This window comes from Mauremys reevesii, linkage group 4 (genome assembly GCF_016161935.1).
Source record: "Mauremys reevesii isolate NIE-2019 linkage group 4, ASM1616193v1, whole genome shotgun sequence".
Classification (NCBI taxonomy): domain Eukaryota; kingdom Metazoa; phylum Chordata; order Testudines; family Geoemydidae; genus Mauremys; species Mauremys reevesii.
Genome location: NC_052626.1, coordinates 149782961 through 149801922, shown reverse-complemented (window position 1 = coordinate 149801922; position 18962 = coordinate 149782961). Strand labels below are relative to the sequence as shown.

The following is an 18962-nucleotide window of genomic DNA, read 5'->3' as shown; positions in this document are numbered from 1 at the left end:
CAGCCCTCACTCCTCCCAAAGCCGGGAGAGAACCCAGGAGTCCTGGCTCCCAGCCCCCTGCTCTAACCACCAGCCCTCACTCCTCCCAAAGCCGGGGAGAGAACCCAGGAGTCCTGGCTCCCAGGCCCCCCGGCTCGGCCCCCCCAGCCCCCACTCCTCCCAGAGCTGGGAGAGAACCCAGGAGTCCTGGCTCCCAGCCCCCCCTGCTCTGACCCACCAGCCCCCACTCCCCTCCCAGAGCTGGGGAGAGAACCCAGGAGTCCTGGCTCCCAGCCCCCCCTGCTCTAACCACCAGCCCCCCCTCCCCTCCCAGAGCCGGGGAGAGAACCCAGGAGTCCTGGCTCCCAGTCCCCCCTGCTCTAACCCGCCAGCCCCCACTCCCCTCCCAGAGCTGGGGAGAGAACCCAGGAGTCCTGGCTCCCAGCCCATCCTAAGCAAAACAGAAGCTCGAGTTTTACACACACACGCACACACTCTCTCTCTCTCAGGCCAGGCACCATAACTGCCCCTTCGGGGGCCAGGATCCCCAGCCGGATTTCCCCCGCGGCCGGCGCTGCTGGCCTGGCCTGGCTGACCCCGACAGGGCCGGCTCCAGGGGTTTTGCCGCCCCAAGTGGGAAAAAAAAAAAAAAAAAGCTGCGGTGGCGCTGGGCGGCAGCTCCAGCACGTCGCCGCCTTCTCTGGCGGCAATGCAGCCGCAGGGCCCCAAGGGACCCGCCAGCGAAAGCCCAGCGTGCTGCAGCTTCCCCTTGAGCACCCCGAGCCCCTGCCTGGGGCCGGCCCGGATCCCGAGGACAATGTCATCCCCTCCCAGTGCTTTAGCCCCACCTGGGGGTGGGGGAGAGGAGGGGGGTTGAGAAGGGAAGATCCAGCATTGTGGGGGGCCCATGTGCCCTGGTATCCTGCCCCCCACCCCGCTCACACCAACGGGCCCAGTATCCTCCCTCCCCTTAGTACTTGGACGTCAGGATACAGGGGAATTGGATCCTTCGTTTCCGGTCCCCTGCACCTGGGCTGATCTTGCAGCAGGCCGTGCTCCGTGTCACCGCGTGTCTGCCCCACACGAGCGGTGGACGGGTTCACGTGGGCCGGGGTAGCTGCAGAGGAGTCCCAGCTGGGGGGGGGTGAAAGGGGATGCGGGACGCTATCCGCGCACCCCCTTTGCTGCGGGAGAGCAGAGGAGTTTGAACCCTGGCCAGGGTGGGAGAGGGTCGCTGGAGCTTCCTGGGTGGCGGCTGCTATCCTGGGGGGGGGCGGGGGGGAATTCAGACAGTCCCGTAAAGTGGGACCACCCGAGCTGCTGTCAGCAGGGGGCGCTAGACGGGAGACAGCAGCTGTGCCGGGCTCGGCTGGCAGGGGCTGCGGGTCGGGAGTGAGGGGCACCGGCAGTGCTGGGCGGGGGGCAGGGCTGGCAGGGGCTGCGGGTAGAATCGTTTCATCCCCTCTCAGACATACAGGGGTCCCGCCTCACTGGCTGCCCCCCAACCCAGCTCTTGAGCCATGCGGGGACCCCGGCATTGATGCTGCCCCAGGCCGGGGGGTCCCACCCAGTTCTCTGTCCCAGCGATCTGAGCTGTGAGGGGGAGGGAGCTGGACGATGGACGTGTGTGTTGTGGGGGCGGGGGCAGCCTGCTCCCTGCTGTGTGTCATGGCCCCTGCACTGCTAAAAGCCCAGGAGACTCCCCCCGCATACAGAGCCTGTCCCCCACCCCTCCTATCGGCCCAGCCAGTCTGCGCATTGCCTGGGAATGGCCAGGAGAGGGCGCCAGACACCAAACGAACAACATGCAGCTCCACGGAGCCTGCCGGTGCCCCTCACTCCCGACCTGCAGCCCCTGCCAGCCCAGCCCTGCCCCCCCCAGCTCTGCTGGTGCCCCTCACTCCTGACCCGCAGCCCCTGCCAGCCCATCCCTGCCCCCTCCCCCAGCTCTGCCGGTGCCCCTCACTCCCGACCCGCAGCCCCTGCCAACCCAGCCCTGCCGGTGCCCCTCACTCCCGACCCGCAGCCCCTGCCAGCCCAGCCCTGAGGTCCCCCCAGCTCTGCCGGTGCCCCTCACTCCCGACCTGCAGCCCCTGCTAGCCCAACCCTGCCCCCTCCAGCCCTGCCAGTGCCCCTCACTCCCGACCCGCAGCCCCTGCCAGCCCAGCCCTGCTGGTGCCCCTCACTCCCGACCCGCAGCCCCTGCCAGCCCAGCCCTGAGGTCCCCCCTGCTCTGCTGGTGCCCCTCACTCCCGACCCGCAGCCCCTGTCCTTCTCAGAGGTTTAGGCCTATTAACAGGCGGCTCCAGTGGCCTTGCTCCCCAGGCAAGTGGGAGGCCTCAGGATTCCTGCATAACATCTGCACAATGCCAGCGACCCACAGAGACGGGGAATGGTGGTGGGAGCTCAGAGCTGTGGTGGTGGGGAGCCCAGGTCTGGGCTGCGGGTCGGGAGTGAGGGGCACTGGCGGCGCTGGGGGGTCCCAGGGCACCGATAGCAGGGGGCTGCGGGTCGGGAGTGAGGGGCACCGGCAGAGCTGGGGGGTCCCAGGGATGGACTAGCAGGGGCTGCGGGTCGGGAGTGAGGGGCACAGGCCCAGCTGGGGGTCCCAGGGCTGGACTAGCAGGGGCTACGGGTCGGGAGTGAGGGGCACCGGCAGAGCTGGGGGCTGGGCTGGCCTGGCAGGGGCTGCGGGTCGGGTGTGAGGGGCATCGGCAGAGCTGGGGGGGCACAGGGCTGGGCTGGCAGGGGCTGCGGGTCGGGAGTGAGGGGCACCGGCAGAGCTGGGGGGTCCCAGGGCTGGGCTAGCAGGGGCTGCGGGTCGGGAGTGAGGGGCACTGGCAGGGCTGGGGGGGGCAGGGCTGGGCTGGCAGGGGGCTGCGGGTCGGGAGTGAGGGGCACCGGCAGAGCTGGGGGGTCCCAGGGATGGACTAGCAGGGGCTGCGGGTCGGGAGTGAGGGGCACTGGCAGAGCTGGGGGGTGAGACGGGCTGGGCTAGCTGAGGGCCCCATTGGATGCGGTTCCCCATCCTGGCCACAGGGCGGCAGTGCTGTGTACCTGCAGGTGTGCTGGGGGAGGCGGTGGGATACCTGATACCAGGTGAGAGCCCAGAGCGCCAGATTCGGCTCAGTGACTGCTCTGTTCCCAGGTGCCCCCCCACCTGGTCTCCCAGCCAACTGTTCCCCTGGCAACGGGCTCCTATCTCCCAGCTGAATCGGCCTGGGCCATGGTCACACATAGCAACGACCTAGAAAAGCAGCCACCAGTGGTGGTTTCCCTTTTCCCCCCCATGCCTGAGTTTGGCAGTTTCAAGTTACCCCCTGAGCCAGCCAGTCCCCGCCCTGGGGCTGGATTGGAGCCAGCGCCCCATAGCGGGGAAAAGCCCCGTGTCCCGTTCCCTGCCCCCCTGAGCCAGCCAGTCCCCGCCCTGGGGCTGGATTGGAGCCAGCGCCCCATAGCGGGGAAAAGCCCCATGTCCCGTTCCCTGCCCCCCTGAGCCAGCCAGCCTGTGTCCCCCCGGGCCCCTGGGTGGAGTCACAGGCTGTTTGCTCGGGGGGGTTAATTTCTTATCAGCAGATCTGAGCCGTGTGTGCCCAGCTCCCCCCTTATCAGCCCAGGGACCTGACCGGTTGCTAAAGGGACACAGGAATCCCGTTAGCCGGCCTCCCCTCTGACCCCAGGGCCCCAGCGTGGGGCTGGGGGTGCTGTGCTGTAGGGACTCTCACCGGTCCCCAGCTGCCCTGCCCCAGAGCCACCCCCCGCAGCAGCCTTCGGAAGGGGGAGTCTGGGGCAGCCAGGCGTGTGTTTATTGTAATCTCTGTTTTCCCATGGCCTGGAGGAACAAGTCGAGCCCACCTCCTCCCCCCTCCAGCGTGGGGGCGGGCAGTGTCCAGGACAAGCTAACAAAATAATTGTTCATTCACCAGCACCCCCCCGTGCCCTGGTCTCCATAGAGAGCCCAGTGCCCTCCCACGCCTCCCCCGTCCCGCCCACACACCTGTGGAGGCCTCATATACCCCCCCGCCTCCCCTGCTCACAGGATCAGTCCAGGGAGAGGTGGTGACGCAGGGAGAGTGAGCCCTGGTGTTAAACAAGAGCCTTGTCCGCTCCGGGCTGGAAGTGCTTCGGAGAGAGACACCGGCACCGCTGGACCTGCCTCCCCAGCCATTCTCGTCAGGATCCCTCTCCCGGACGTGTCTCCCCGGACGCTTCCATCCGAATCTGTCCCCTGGATGCTTCTCCCTGGCTGGTTCCTTTAGGCGCCGTCTCTCACATGTGAGATCCGTCTCCCCGGTGGTTCCATCGGGATCCGCCTCTCAGACACGTCTCTCTGGTTCCACCAGGATCCCTCTCCCAGACACGTCTTCCTGGCTGGTTCCTTTAGGATCCGTCTCTCAGGCGCGTCCCTGGCTGGTCCCAGCGGGATCCGTCTCCCAGAGCCAGATCCTTCAGAGGGAACTATCTGGATCTCATATTCACACACCTCCCATAGGGATCTGTTTTCTGGACTCGTGGCCCCAGCTGATCCCACAAAGAACTGTCTCCTGGCCTTGTCTCTCTGCTACGACCTTCCTTGCCTTGGTGTCTCCAGCCGATCCCCACCCAGAATTATTTCCTGGGCTCCTCCCTCTGCTCCGACGCCCTCGCGTCCCCACTAAGATCCCTGCTTCGCTCCCGTTGGCGTCCTCCTCCTCCTCCAGCAATGGCTTCTGCAGGGCTGGAGCTCTTGGGCATGGGGCTATGCATCTTTGGCTGGCTGGGCTCCATCATCTCCTGCGCCCTGCCCATGTGGAAGGTGACGGCCTTCATTGGCAACAACATCGTGGTGGCGCAGATCATCTGGGAGGGGCTGTGGATGAACTGCATCGTGCAGAGCACGGGCCAGATGCAGTGTAAGGTCTATGACTCTATGCTGGCGCTGCCCCAGGACCTGCAGGCCGCCCGCGCCCTCATGGTCATCTCGGTGCTGCTGGCCGTGCTGGCCTTGCTGGTGAGCGTGGTGGGTGCCAAGTGCACCAACTGCGTGGAGGACGAAGGCGCCAAGGCGCGGATCATGATCGTCTCCGGCGCCGTCTTCGTGGTCGCCGGCATCCTCTGCCTCATCCCCGTGTGCTGGTCGGCCAACACCATCATCCGGGACTTCTACAACCCGCTGGTGTCCGAAGCCCTGAAGCGGGAGCTGGGGGCGGCGCTATATGTGGGGTGGGCAGCCGCCGCCCTGCTGGTTCTGGGGGGGGCTCTGCTTTGCTGCTCCTGCCCCCCCCGCTCCGAGAGGTACCCACCCCGGGTCGGGTACATGGCGGCTGCCAGGTCTGGGGTGGGCAGCGGGGTGGACAAGAGAGACTATGTCTGAGGGGAGAGGAGACGGGGATGGAGGGATGAGCATGTGGGTGAACAGATGAATGAGTGAAGAGTGAGGGAATGAACGAGGGAGTGAATGGACGAAGGTGTGAAGAGGTGAATGACGGAGTGAATGGACGAAGGTGTGAAGAGGTGAATGAGGGAGAATGGATGAAGGTGTGAAGAGGTGAATGAGGGAGAGAATGGACGAAGGTGTGAAGAGGTGAATGAGGGAGTGAATGGACAAAGGTGTGAAGAGGTGAATGAGGGAGTGAATGGATGAAGGTGTGAAGAGGTGAATGAGGGAGTGAATGGATGAATGAGGGAATCAGCTAATGGCTGAGGGAATGACTAAACTAGTGAAGGAGCGAGAATGCGTGAATGTGGAAGGAGACGAATGAATGAGGGAATGAAGAAGTGGCTGGATGAACAAAGGGACTAATAGATCACGAGTAGAGGAAAAACGTGAACAAAAGCATGGCTGTGGGAACGAAAGAACGAGTGGGTGAAGGAACGAAGAAGGGTGCAAACAAATGAACAAGCAGGCAAATGAGTGAAGGGAGGCGCAACGAAGAGAGTGAATGGACGCGGGAACAAGCGAGTGAATGAGACAACAGACAAATGAAAAAGTGAGGGAAGGAAGGAACGAAATGAACTAAATAAAAGAGGGGGAGGGGGCAGAGCAAACACGTGGGGGGCACCGAGGAAAGGAGCGAAAGGCGGTGGCAGCAGCAAAGGGATGAACAAAGGGGAGCCGGAGACACCCTGCCAGGGAAGGGAGACGCGGCCGATCCCCAGCCAACGAACAGCTCGGGGGGCTGCGGGGCAGAGCCGGAGACACCCTGCCAGGGAAGGACGGGAGACGCGGCCGATCCCCAGCCAATGAACAGCTCGGGGGGCTGCGGGGCAGAGCCGGAGACACCCTGCCAGGGAAGGACGGGAGACGCGGCCGATCCCCAGCCAATGAACAGCTCGGGGGGCTGCGGGGCAGAGCCGGAGACACCCTGCCAGGGAAGGACGGGAGACGCGGCCGATCCCCAGCCAATGAACAGCTCGGGGGGCTGCGGGGGGGAGCTGGAGACACCCTGCCAGGGAAGGGAGACGCGGCCGATCCGCAGCCAATGAACAGCTCGGGGGGCTGCGGGGGGGAGCTGGAGACACCCTGCCAGGGAAGGGAGACGCGGCCGATCCGCAGCCAATGAACAGCTCGGGGGGCTTAGCCAGGGAGCCCTGACCCCATGGAGTCCGGCTGGACCTCACCCCGGCTTTGTTTGCCCGACGGTTAATAATTGTCCGTCCCAGCGCCCTGGACTGAGACCTGCTGAGCTACCCCCTGAACGTGGGGACAGCCCGAAACCCCCAGCCTAAGGGGCCCCTCTAGCCAATCCAGGGGCTCAAGATTTTGGGGGTCCCCCCCCCATGGGGATAGATCCAGGGATAGATCCAGGGCTTATTGGGTCATCACTGAGTGGGATTTGGGGGGTTCACAGGGAGTGGGTCTGGTGAGCCCTGGCTGTGGTTCTTTTGGAAGGACACCGAACCCCTGTTTCCTGACCCAGCCGGGGAGGGGGCTCAGCCCACGTTCCTGGGGGCCTTATGGAGATAAAAGAACCAGACTAGCACCCGCCACCCTCGCCTCTTGCTTCTCATTTTGGGGCCTGGCTGGGGAGAGAAAGGGTGGGGTGGGGTGCAGCTGATGGGAGGAAAGAGAATTGGGGCTTGGTTTATGAGGGGGTAAATCGGGGCAAGCAGAGTGGGGGTGTTGCTTGTGGGAGGAGGAGCCTGCTACCAATCAGCCCCCACCCCACAGAGAGAAGAGCTGAGGTGTGTGGGGGGGCAGGGTATGGCTTTAGGGGGTGGATGGGGGATGCTGTACGTGTCCCTCCTCTCCCCAATCTCTGTCCATCCCCGTTCCCAGGATGAGATTGGGGGGTTCCCAGCCCATCTCCCCAGCTACGTTCCCAGATTTCCCCTCACCATCACCCAACCCCACCTAGCTGGCTCAGGGGATGGGAAACGGGGCCTTTCCCCTCCAGGGGGCTCTGGCTCCTACCTGCTGTGGGGCAGGGACTGGCTGGCTCCAGGGATGGGGCCTTTCCCCTCCAGGGGGCGCTGGCTCTGGGACATGGGGCCTTTCCCCTCCAGGGGGCACTGGCCCCGACCAGCCGTGGGGCAGGACTGGCTGGCTCCAGGGATGGGGCCTTTCCCCTCCAGGGGGCGCTGGCCCCGACCTGCCCGTTTCGGCTCTGCTGTTTCCCTGGATCCCAGCCCGCCCAGCGTCTCTCCCACGAGCTGGACGGGCACCAGCACATTCCTGTGCCAGTGGAGCCTTCCCTGGAGCTGGGGGCGGCTGGCACCAGGAGAGAAATCTCACATCCTCCCCCCCGGGGGCCATGCTGTGTGTGTGGGGGGCATTCAGCAGGGAGGGAGGGGTCACCACAGCCCAAAAGCCAGGCACACAGACCCCCCCACACACACACACACTCTAGGCCTGGCTCATACACCAAGCCTCTTCCCCCACCTGCACTCCTGGGAGGGGGCTCTAACCACTAGACCCCACTCCCCTCTGAGCTGCTGCCCTCCACCCAACAGGCTGTTCCCCATTCAAAGCTCTCCCCCCCCCACCCCACCCCTCACCACCAGGCAGTCTTGCAGTGGAGCAGGGAAAAGATACCAAATCGCACCCCCTCCCGCTCAGAAATAAACCCACTTCTCTGCTGCTGAGATGCAGCCACCTCTGGGGCAGGGCAGGCACATAACACTGTGTGGCAAGAGCACCCCCTACTGAGCTCCCCACCACCATGCAGCACAGGGCCCCGCCCTACAGCAGGGGAGTGGCTCCCCGTCGCTCTCCACCCAGCCTGGTCACCCTTGGCCCATTCAGACCCCGCCAATGCTGCCCTCTAACAGCATGGAATTGGTTTGACACTCTGCCTGGGGGGCCTGCGGAACTGCCTGCCACATGATCCTGCGGTTAAAACCCAAGCAGGGGACTGGAGAGCCACAACTCCCAGGTTTCGTTCCTGGACCCCACTCCCCTCCCAGAACCAGAGGGTTAGAGCTGGGGGGGGCTGGGAGCCCGGACTCCTGGGTTCTCTCCCAGCTCTGGGAGGGGAGTGGGGGCTGGTGGGTGAGAGCAGGGGGGAAGGGAGGAGCTGCTACTTCCCAGGGCTGCTCTCCCAGTTACCAGCCAGTCACTCCGGCCCAGTCCGGCAGCAGCAACAACCCCTAGAAGGCAGGACGTGGAGCCGATCGAGAGATGAATTTTACAGCACAAGGGCTGAGGATGAGGGGGTGAAGGGAGCGGACAAAGCAGCCTTCGCTCCTCTTCCCCCCGCGGTGGGCTGGGGACAGATCCCCACTCCAGGGAGCACAGAAGGCCATTGCTACGTACAAAAAACTCAGATATTTTATTCATCATATATAAAAACCAAGCAGATGCTATGAAAAATATCTAAGGACTATGTAGGACACATGCAAAGGTTAAAACTAGGCGACCCAACTCCCACTCTCCTCTAGAGAGGCCAGGCTTGGGGTGCTCTATTTGACCTCCCCCCCCAGATAACCCTCTAATTTTCAGCGATCAGCGCATCAATGGGGCAGGGCCTCGAGCTGGGCGGCATCGGGCCCGTAGCCTAGGGAGGGGAGAACGGGACTGGAGAGGAGCCGGGCTGGGGGGTGAGCTGACACATCGAGGGGAGAAGAGCCGGAAGGTAGCAGGACATGGATGGACCACGTGGGCCGAGGACCATTGCAGCGTGGTGGGGTCCAGAAGCCAGATGAAGCCACCACCAGTGGCGGATACCATGGGTCTGCGGCTTAGCTTCTGTATTCCCTCCAGGCTGCAGATGCACTCCCAGCACCGACCGGCTCGCTTTGCCCCCGGGGGGCTCATGCGGCGATGGGGCCCTGCCCGCCGAGAGGCCCCAGGCTGCCTGCCCCTCAGACGTAGTTCTTGCTGGGGTAGTCACTGCGGGGCTGCGAGACGGCGGCGGTGTAACGGGCGCTGTAGTTGGTGTTCCTCTTGGGACAGGTGCAGCAGAGGAGGCCGCCCCCCAGAACCAGCAGGGCGGCGGCTGCCCAGCCGATGTAGAGGGAAGCCCCCAGCTCCCGCTTCTGGGCTTCAGACACCAGCGGGTTGTAGAAGTCCCGGATGATGGTGTTGGCCGACCAGCACACGGGGATGAGGCAGAGGATGCCGGCGACCACGAAGACGGCGCCGGAGACGATCATGATCCGCGCCTTGGCGCCTTCGTCCTCCACGCAGTTGGTACACTTGGCGCCCACCACGCTCACCAGCAAGGCCAGCACGGCCAGCAGCACCGAGATGACCATGAGGGCGCGGGCGGCCTGCAGGTCCTGGGGCAGCGCCAGCATAGAGTCATAGACCTTACACTGCATCTGGCCCGTGCTCTGCACGATGCAGTTCATCCACAGCCCCTCCCAGATGATCTGCGCCACCACGATGTTGTTGCCGATGAAGGCCGTCACCTTCCACATGGGCAGGGCGCAGGAGATGATGGAGCCCAGCCAGCCCACCACCGAGAGAGCCATGCCCAAGATCTGGAGACCTGCTGAGGCCATGATTGGGTGGGAAGGCGCCTGCAGAGAGAGATGGGGAGAAGGTAAGAAGGACTCAACACCCAGGAACCCCCGGAGAAGAGGAGAGGATGGGGAGGGGTCCCACCAGGGCTGTTGTCCTGCTCTGACACCCCACTTCCATTGCACAGGACACCAATGGGATTCAAGTGACCCTGAGTCTTCGGGCAGGGCCTTGGTGTGATGGACACTAAAGGACCTTCAGATGGACCAGTCAGGAAGGGCAGCAGCAGCCGCCCGCCCCCACCCCAAGTACTGAAGGTGCCTCACCTAACACGCCCCCACCTTGGGCAGGATCACCCCAACGGTGCCCTCACCCCACCCCCATGTCCCCCCCCCGCAATGGCTGCACTGTGGTGACCCCAAAATGGGGACTGGGGGGTGGTAAGGGGGTAGGGGAAGGTCTCCGGCCCACCCCTGCCACTACTCCAGTTCTCCTTCCCCCGGTGAGTCACCGCCTGGCCTGACTCCCACCTCCGGCCACAGGTGGCCACTTCCCGCCGGAGCTCGGAGCTCGGCTCCCACAACCCAACTGGCGCCGGCTCTGCTGGGGGACCGTCCTGCCCCAGGGGGGACGGGACATCTCGGGGCTCCCCCTCCCAGCCAGCCCCAGCGGGGGCCCGGAGAGCCAAGCGGGGCGAGCGCCCCAGTGCCCGGGACCGGCTGCGCCCGGCAGGTGTGGGGCGTGCGACGGGGACGTGCTTAGACGTGACCCCAGGGCGGAGACGCAGCCGGGGGGGGGCACCAGAGGCGGGGAGATGGGGCAGCCCCGGCTCGGCAGAAACGCGCCCAGCCCCGCGCATGCCCTGGCGCGGCGGGAGGGGGGAGCTGGCCCAGGGACGCCCCCACCCGAGCCCCGCCCTGGGCTGGCTGGGTTAGTGCCTGGGTACCCGGGGGGCAGGGGGGACAAGCCCCCCCCCCCCGCCATGGTGCAGAGCTGGGGAGCGGCTCCCGCAAGGGGGCGGCGTGAGGGGTCCCAGGACCCCCTCAGCAGGGCTTCCACAAGCACCCGGACGCCTGGGTTCCATCCCGGCTCCAGGAGGGGGCTGGACGGGAGTCGGGTGGGGCTGGGAGCCAGGACTCCTGGGTTCTCCCCCCAGCTCTGGGGCTGGGAGCCAGGACTCCTGGGTTCTCCCCCCACACAGCCCCTCGCCAGGCTCCTTTCCAACCCCCCACCCCCCCGCAGCAGCCCAGGGGCTGAGGAACAGGTTAAAATCCCAGAGCCAGGTGGTGGGGAACAAATCGGCTCCTGGCCGCCCCCCAGTGACCACCCCTCCCCCGCCCGGGGCTCGGCCGGCCCCAGGACAAAGACCCTCCCCTGTTCTCACCTCAGCCCCATTGTCCGCAGGTTTCTGTGAAACTCCCCCCCCGCCGGGCGGGCAGTTTCAGATGAAACGGGGGAGGGGGAGGGGAGCAGCGCCATCCCAGCCTGCCCCGTCCCCCTCCCCCGAGAGCGGCCCCTTTGTCCCACAGCCGCACACGTGGGGCTGGCTGGGGGCGGCGGGGGGCGGCATTGCCAGCCCAGCGGGTCTCTGTGCCCACAGCCACAAACAGCAGCTCAGCCTCGAGCCCCGGTGGGGGCGGGGGGGGAGAGTTTGGTCCTGTTTTAGGTAGGGGAAACTGAGGCACGGGAGACTGGGGCGCACACAGGTCGGAGTAGAGCCCAGGAGTCCTGATGCCGCCTTCCCCCCACGGTCCCACAAACACACACTGCTCTACCTGAGTCTGAAATAGTCCTGGCTCCCACCACCCCCAACCCAATAGCCCCCACTCCCCTCTCAGAGCTGGGGAGAGAACCCAGGAGTCCTGGCTCCCAGCCCCCCTGCTCTAACCACTAGATCCCACTCCCCTCCCAAAGCTGGGGAGAGAACCCAGGAGTCCTGGCTCCCAGAGCTGGGGAGAGGACCCTGGCTCCCAGCCCCCACAGTCACTCACCTGTCTCTCCGCAGTAACTCTCTCACCAGCCCACCAGTCGTAGTCCCGCAAATCGCAATAATACGCAGCGGGCAGGCGCCTCCCTGGGGGTTTAAATACCGACACCCCCCCCCCGCCCATTCCCCTCCCCGTGACATCACCCCCAGGTGAAACTCCGTCCACTTAGCGCTGGCTGGAGAATTCCCCCCGCCCCTGTAAACAAAGACCCAGCCCCTCTCCCCGCAACCGGCTCAAACTAACCACAGCCCTGGGCAACAGCTTGGGGGAGGGGAGCCTGGACTCCTGGGTTCCCTTCCCGGCTCTGGGAAGGGAGTGGGGGCTAGTGGTCAGAGCAGGGGGGGCTGGGAGCCAGGACTCCTGGGTTCTATCCCCGTCTCTGGGAGGGGAGTGGGAGCCAGTGGGTTAGAGCAAGGGGGGCTGGGAGCTAGGACTCCTGGGTTCTCTCCCTGGCTCTGGGAGGGGAGTGGGGGCTAGTGGTCAGAGCCGGGGGGCTGGGAGCCAGGACTCCTGGGTTCTATCCCCGTCTCTGGGAGGGGAGTGGGAGCCAGTGGGTTAGAGCTGGGGGCTAGGAGCCAGGACTTCTGGGTTCTCTCCCTGGCTCTGGGAAGGGAGTGGGAGCTAGTGGTCAGAGCTGGGGGGCTGGGAGCCAGGACTCCTGGATTGTAATTTCTCTCACTTCCCTTCCTACCCCCCCAGGTTGAGTCATGGTCTGGCCAGTTTCACTTCAGTTTCTGGTGAATTTTATCAGGCCTGTTCCATGCACCATCCTCTGCGAGGCGGAGCTCAGGAGTATCACAGCAGGGGCTCCTCCCAGGAGCTAATGGAGCAAGGGGCCATGGTTCATCCCAGGAGGGGGGTAGAACCCAGGCATCCCAGCCCCCCCAACCCACTAGAGCTCTCCTTCCCTCGCTGAGGAGAGAACCCAGGAGTCCTGGCTCCCAGCCCCCCTGCTCTGACCCACTAGCCCCCACTCCCTTCCCAGAGCTGGGAGAGAACCCAGGAGTCCTGGCTCCCCAGCCCCCACTGCTCTAACCCACTAGACCCCACTCCTCAAGAAGAGTCAGCTGATCTGGGGTGGGGTCCCCCTAAACTGTGAATTGCTGGCTCTAGGTGATTTGGGTTCCAAATGCCTTTGCCTTTCTGTGCACCCTGAGTTCCTGTATGTTTATTTTTAAAAACATCCCCAAACATTTCAAGAGACTGGGAACTCGGAAAAAATCACCTCCGGGTTTCTGTTCAAAAATCCCAACCCATCAGGAATCAGAACAAAACAATTCCGTTTTGAGTTCCAAATGACTTTATGGTTCACAATTTCCCATCATTGTAGCTACAAAAAATCAAACTCGTTTTCAAAATATCAGTCCATCAAAACGATTATTTTTTGTTTGCAACCATTTTTTCATGTCGAACTTTCCTTTAACTTTACTGAAAGCGATTCAGAAACATGTGCGAAATCCCCATGAAAAGGAAACATTTTGATTTTTCTGTTGTTGTTGGTTTGCAACCACTTTTCACGTCAAAATTTCCTGTCATTTTATTTTAAAACCCTTCAGAAATGTTTTTAAATGTTCCCTTTTGATGGGTTTTTATTTTAGTTTTTGATTCAACGTGACTTTTCACATCAATATTTCCTTTTATTTTATTTTGGAAAAAAAATCCCAAACCGTTTGGAAACTCAGAATCAACAGAAAACGTTTCATTTAACCCCAAATGAATCCTTTTTGATTTGCTGAACATTTTCATTTACGGCACCACGTGAAACAGTTTTGTTCCTGATATTTCAAAATTGCCAGTGAACCAAAATATCCCCGATTCTCCCTGGCTCTTGGTAGCTCAGTGATCTCTCAGGCCCAGTTCATCCGAGGTGTTTAGCTGATCTAGACCTCAGTGTGTCCAATCATTGCAAGAGCTCTGATTTATTCTGTGCCCAGCCTGGACTCTTCGGCTGGGAAGCTCAGCCCTTAAAGGCACAATCTTCACCACAGCAACATGAGAAGATATGGAGTCTAGTTGGGGCCAGTGGGTTCTTTGGGCAAATGGAAGGGGGGGGTGGTTGGGTGGGTGAGATTCCAGGTTTTCACCCAGAGTGTTTTCCTCCCAGCTGTTTGCCAGGCATCTGAGTCCAATGGGGGTTGCCAGAAATGGGAGAGGAAGCTGAAAGAATCCAACAGCAACTGGGTTTCACATTCAAAGAGAGTCATGGGCAAAGGACAGCTGCTCCTGGCTGCAGAAGGAAATCTGTGCAGCCGCAGGGGGCTCCTGGACTACAGCTCCCACAGTGCTACAGGCTCCAGCCCAGAGCATGCTGGGAAATGTAGTTCCTACACTATCCCCCTCTACCTGCACCCCAGGACTCTGTATTTCCAGTGAGCTCATGGGCCAGGTGACCTACAACTCCTGTCATGCTCCTGTAGGGCAGTGGTTTCCAAACTGCGGGTCGTGACCCAGTACTGGGTCGCGGAATGGAAGGCAGTGGGTCGCGGCGGCTCTGGTCAGCACCGCCGACCGGGCCGTTAAAAGTCCCGTGGGCCGTGCTGCCCAGCAAAGGCAGGCGAGTCCCTACCTGTCCTGGCTCCGCGCTGCGCCCCAGAAGCGGCCAGCAGCAGGTCCAGCTCCTAGGCGGGGGGCCATGGTGCTCCGGGTGCTGCCACCACCTCAGGCACCAGCTCCGCACTCCCATTGGCTGGTTCCCAGCCAATGGGAGCTGGAGGAGGCGGTGCCTGTGGGCGAGAGCCGCGTGGAACCACTGGCGTGCCTCCGCCTAGGAGCTGGACCTGCTGCTGGCCACTTCCAGGCGCAGCGCGATCCGCGGTGCCAGGACAGGCAGGAAGCCTCCCTCTGCACCCCTGCTGTGCCGCTGACCGGGAGCCGCCTGTGGTAAACCTGCACCCCAATCCCCTGCCCCAGCCCTGAGCTCCCCCCAAACCTGGAGCCCCCTCCTGCACCCCAAACCCCTCATCCCCAGCCCCACTCCAGAGCCTGCACCCCCAGCCCAGAGCCCTGGCCCTCTCCCACACCCTGAACCCCTCATCCCTGCACCCCAACCCTCTGCTCAGCCCTGAGCCCCTCCCCCACCCCAAACCCCTCATCGCCAGCTCCGTTGGGACACGGGCATCAACAATTTTCTTCAACTGGGTTGCCAGAAAAAAAGTTTGAGAACCACTGGGTGACAAGCCAGAATTCTGCTGGCAACAGAGCTTGTGTATACATCCAGCTGTGTTCAGCATCAGATCCTTTCATGCTCTGCCAGGTCTGGCCGGGTTCGTTTATATAAAGTATTTTACACACCGGCCCCCTAGCGCCCGAACGGTAAAACACACTGTGGTGTGCGGAGTTGTTGTAGCTGTGTTGGTCCCAGGACATTAGAGAAACCGGGTGGATGAAGTGCCTGGCCCGCATTATCCGTATAATGGTTTAACATTCCATTCCGTCGCCCCCTTTCAGTTCTGCATTCCTGCCGCTGACAATATTTATACCATGTTAAGCGTCTCTCAATCGTATCGGTTTGCTAATCCCATGACCAGAACGCATAACGCCACTGGCTGCTGGCCGTGGTCAGTTTGGAATCCTCGAGTCTTCTCCTTGTTCTGCATCCACCATCTGTAGAGTTTGCTCTGGTGATTGTTCTTTCTGAGGAACAAACTGTAGATGTCAATGGTTAAAACAAACCAAAGGAAGTATTTCTTCACACAACGCACAGTCAACCTGTGGAACTCCTTGCCAGAGGATGTTGTGAAGGCCAAGACCATAACAGGGTTCAAAAAAAGAACTAGATAAGTTCATGGAGGATGGGTCCATGGATTGCTATTAGCCAGGATGGGCAGGGATGCTGCCCCTAGCCTCTGGTTGCCAGAAGCTGGGAATGAGAAACGGGACGGATCACATGATGATTCCCTGTTCTGTTCATTCCCTCTGGGGCACCTGGCACTAGCCACTGTCACTAGACAAGATACTGGGCTAGATGGACCTTTGGTCTGACCCAGTGTGGCTGTTCTTATGTTCTTATGTTCCCGTTGAACTTTCCGCTGTCGGTCTTGATCGCATCCGATCTGGGTGCTGAATGATTTTTCTTCACAACAGCTGGAGCTGTCCATCCTTTTTCTCCACCCAGTTTGCACGAACAGGGTCACGAGGTTCTAGACTCGGCCACGCTCTGAGTGACGTCTGTTGTAAAAGTGTCCTTAAGCTGTATTAGCCTTTCTCTCTGATTTGGCTACTCTCTCTTCATGTCTGGCTACTTTGGAGACAGATTCTTTTCCAAAGTTGGGCCATTTCTTCTGAATCTGATTGGTCTTCTCATCAGGAGTTGTGCTGGACTATAACCAGTAGCCTCTCTTGGTGATGGTCTGGAATTCAAAAGAGCAAGGACTGGATCCTCCTAGGTAACCCTGATAAAGCACCGCAATGGGTTCCCTAGGGAGGGGGTGGAATCTCCTTCCTTAGAGGTGTTTAAGGTCAGGCTTGACAAAGCCCTGGCTGGGATGATTTAGTTGGGGATTGGTCCCGCTTTGAGCAGGGGGTTGGACTAGATACCTCCTGAGGTCCCTTCCAACCCTGAGATTCTGTGATTCCATGATTCCCGCTGTAGGATTTTCTTGGCTGTCTGTACGGCTCTCTCAGCTATTCCATTCGCTTGCGGGTCACGTGAGCTGAAGCAGTATGAGCAAAATCCTATTTCATTTCATTCGGCTGCGGTGAATTGTTGCCCGTTCCCCACCACTAGTTGTTCTGAAATACCAAAGTGAGCAAAAGTGTGCTTCAGTGTCTCAATCGCACTGGGACGTCTCAAGTCCACGATTTCTATGTATCTTGATGAACAGTCCACAGCCACCAGGTAGTGATGTCCTCTGAATTCACATACATCTGCTGCTAATCTCTCTGAAGGTCTTAGTGAGACAAGCTGGATGAGGTAATATTTGTTAATAGACCAACTTCTGCTGGTGGAAGGGACAAGCTTTCAATCTACACGGGGCTGGGAGAGGTACCAGAGCCTCACAGCTAAACACAAGTGAAACAGATTGTTTAGCATAAGGAGTTAACACATATTGTATGGGACCATTCCAGGTAGAGTGGCCTGTTAACACCTCTGCAGTCATGGCACAAAGGAGGGAGTTAGTGGATTACAGATTGTTGCAAGAAGCCATGAACCCAGTGTCTCTATCAAGACTGTGATTTTTAGCGTCTAGCCAAGTTATGAATTTAAGTTCCCAGGCGCGTCTTTTGAAGGTGTTGGTCCAGTTTCCTTTCAGGACAAGGCCTGACAGGTCAGCTATGGAGCGATCGTTTTGTTTGCCCACGCGTGACAGTGTGTTTTTGTCTTTTACCATGTTCCTGGGTGAGTTCATTCAAGAGCGTAGTGACTGTCCGGTTTCACCCCGACATCGTTGCTATTGGGGCATTTAGCGCACTGGATGAGGTACCCCACAGGTTGTGATGGGCATGTCTTGAAAGGTGCATTGGGGGGTGCTGATTATCATAGCAGTGGTGATATATCTGCAGGGTTTGCAGCCGTTGTTCTGGCAGGGTCTGGTGCCGTTTTGAGTTGGTGGGTCCTGGCCGATGGAGACCTTGCTTCTGATGATGAGTTCGGCCAGGTTGAAAAGTTGTTTGAAGGCCAGAACAGGAGGTTTGCAAAAGATTCCTTTCCGGACAGGGTCCTCATTGAGAATGGATAGTAGCTGTTTGATGATACTCCATATGGGTAGGTGACAACTAGGGGCTTGTGGTCAGAGGGGGTTTTATTTCCATATTGAAGCAGGTTATCTCAGTGTATTTGGGTGGCCTGCTCCATGATGCGATCTACTTCTCTCATGGAGTGTCCTTGTTTGGTGAAGGCGCTTTCAAGCATGTTAAGGTGGGTGTCCTGGGCTTTCTCCTCGAAATATATTCTGTGGTATCTGAGGCCTTGGCTGTCGAGAACAGATTTCTAGGTGTGTTTGGGGTGGTTACTGGATCTATGAAGGTAGGTGTTGGGATTTGTGGGTTTCTTCTATACAGTTAGTTGGCCAGTCGAGTTCCATGGCTGAAGCTGAGTGTGGTGCCAGGAAGTTGATGCTGGTGTGGGAGTGTCACACAGCGAGTTGAATGGACGGGTGGGGGTTTTTCATGTTGTGGTGGAAATCTACGGGGGAGTTTAGGTCGTCTGTGCAGAGTAGAACAATATCATCGATGTATCTCAGGTGCATCATTGGTTTTGTGATTGCACTGGTCCAGAAATTCATCTTCAAGGTGGCCCACGAAGAGTTTGGCATATTGGGGAGCCGTCCTAGTAGCCACGGCTGCTCCCACGGTTTGGACAAAGTGTTCCAGGTGAGGATGAAACGGAGGAGTTTGTCGATGTCCTCGGGTGGAGATCTGAGGGCAGATCTGAGGAGGGTTGGTGTGTAAGGAAGTGATAGCCATGGAATTCTTCCGAGGGAAGCTGCTGATGCTGCAGAGTTTGTGGAGGAAGTCAGCTGTGTCCTGGAGGAAGCCGTCCCTTTCTTTGGTGAGTGGTTTGAGGATGGTTTCGATGACTCCTGATATTCCTTCTGTAAGAGTGCCATGGGCAGATACGATGGGTCTGCCTGGGTTCCCTTGTTTGTGTATCTTGGGAAGCAGGTAGATGGTCCCTGGGGTGGGTTCTTGGGAGCTGAGCTTGTAGTGGTTTGGGGAAGGATTGGATGATATCCTTACATTCCTGGGTGAATTGTGGTGTGGGGTCTCCTTTGAGTTCTTTGTAGTAGATGGTGTCAGAGAGTTTGTCATTTGGCCTTGTTGATTGACTCATCACAGTGGAGGACTCCGATGGTGCCCACTTTGTCAGCAGGTTTGATCACTGTCTGGCGACTGGATTACAGGGACTGCATAGCTGCCCTCTTGGGGGTGGAGAGATTGTGCTGGATGTGATCTCTGTTAAGGATCTCACAGTCAATTGTTTCCCTGAAGCAAAGGTGTCCCGTCAGACTATTCTTTTTGCTTATGACTGTTGGTGGGGACGTGGTAATTGGGGGTTGTGTCCTCACTGTTGTGAAAGAAGAACTGATGGTCTCAGGGTGTCTTTTAGTGGCACTGTGGTGGGTCCTGGTGCCATGGTCTCTCCCAGAGGTTGTGTTCTGTGGGTTGGAGTT

The 18962-nt window shown here is 60.3% G+C and overlaps 2 protein-coding genes across 2 annotated transcripts; one reads left to right on the top strand and one right to left on the bottom strand.

Annotated features, from left to right (window-relative positions):
- Positions 1–4018: 4018 nt before the first annotated feature.
- Positions 4019–6750, top strand: LOC120403335 (claudin-9-like). The gene is made up of 2 exons (XM_039534323.1): positions 4019–5462; positions 5497–6750. Exon 1 carries the CDS (start codon positions 4682–4684, stop codon positions 5330–5332), a length of 651 nt encoding a protein of 216 aa, XP_039390257.1. The 5' UTR covers positions 4019–4681; the 3' UTR covers positions 5333–5462; positions 5497–6750.
- Positions 6751–8705: 1955 nt separating this feature from the next.
- On the bottom strand, positions 8706–11969 carry LOC120403338 (claudin-4-like). The gene is made up of 2 exons (XM_039534325.1): positions 11854–11969; positions 8706–9921 (listed from the first exon to the last, which is right to left on the bottom strand). Exon 2 carries the CDS (start codon positions 9901–9903, stop codon positions 9262–9264), a length of 642 nt encoding a protein of 213 aa, XP_039390259.1. The 5' UTR covers positions 9904–9921; positions 11854–11969; the 3' UTR covers positions 8706–9261.
- Positions 11970–18962: the final 6993 nt, after the last annotated feature.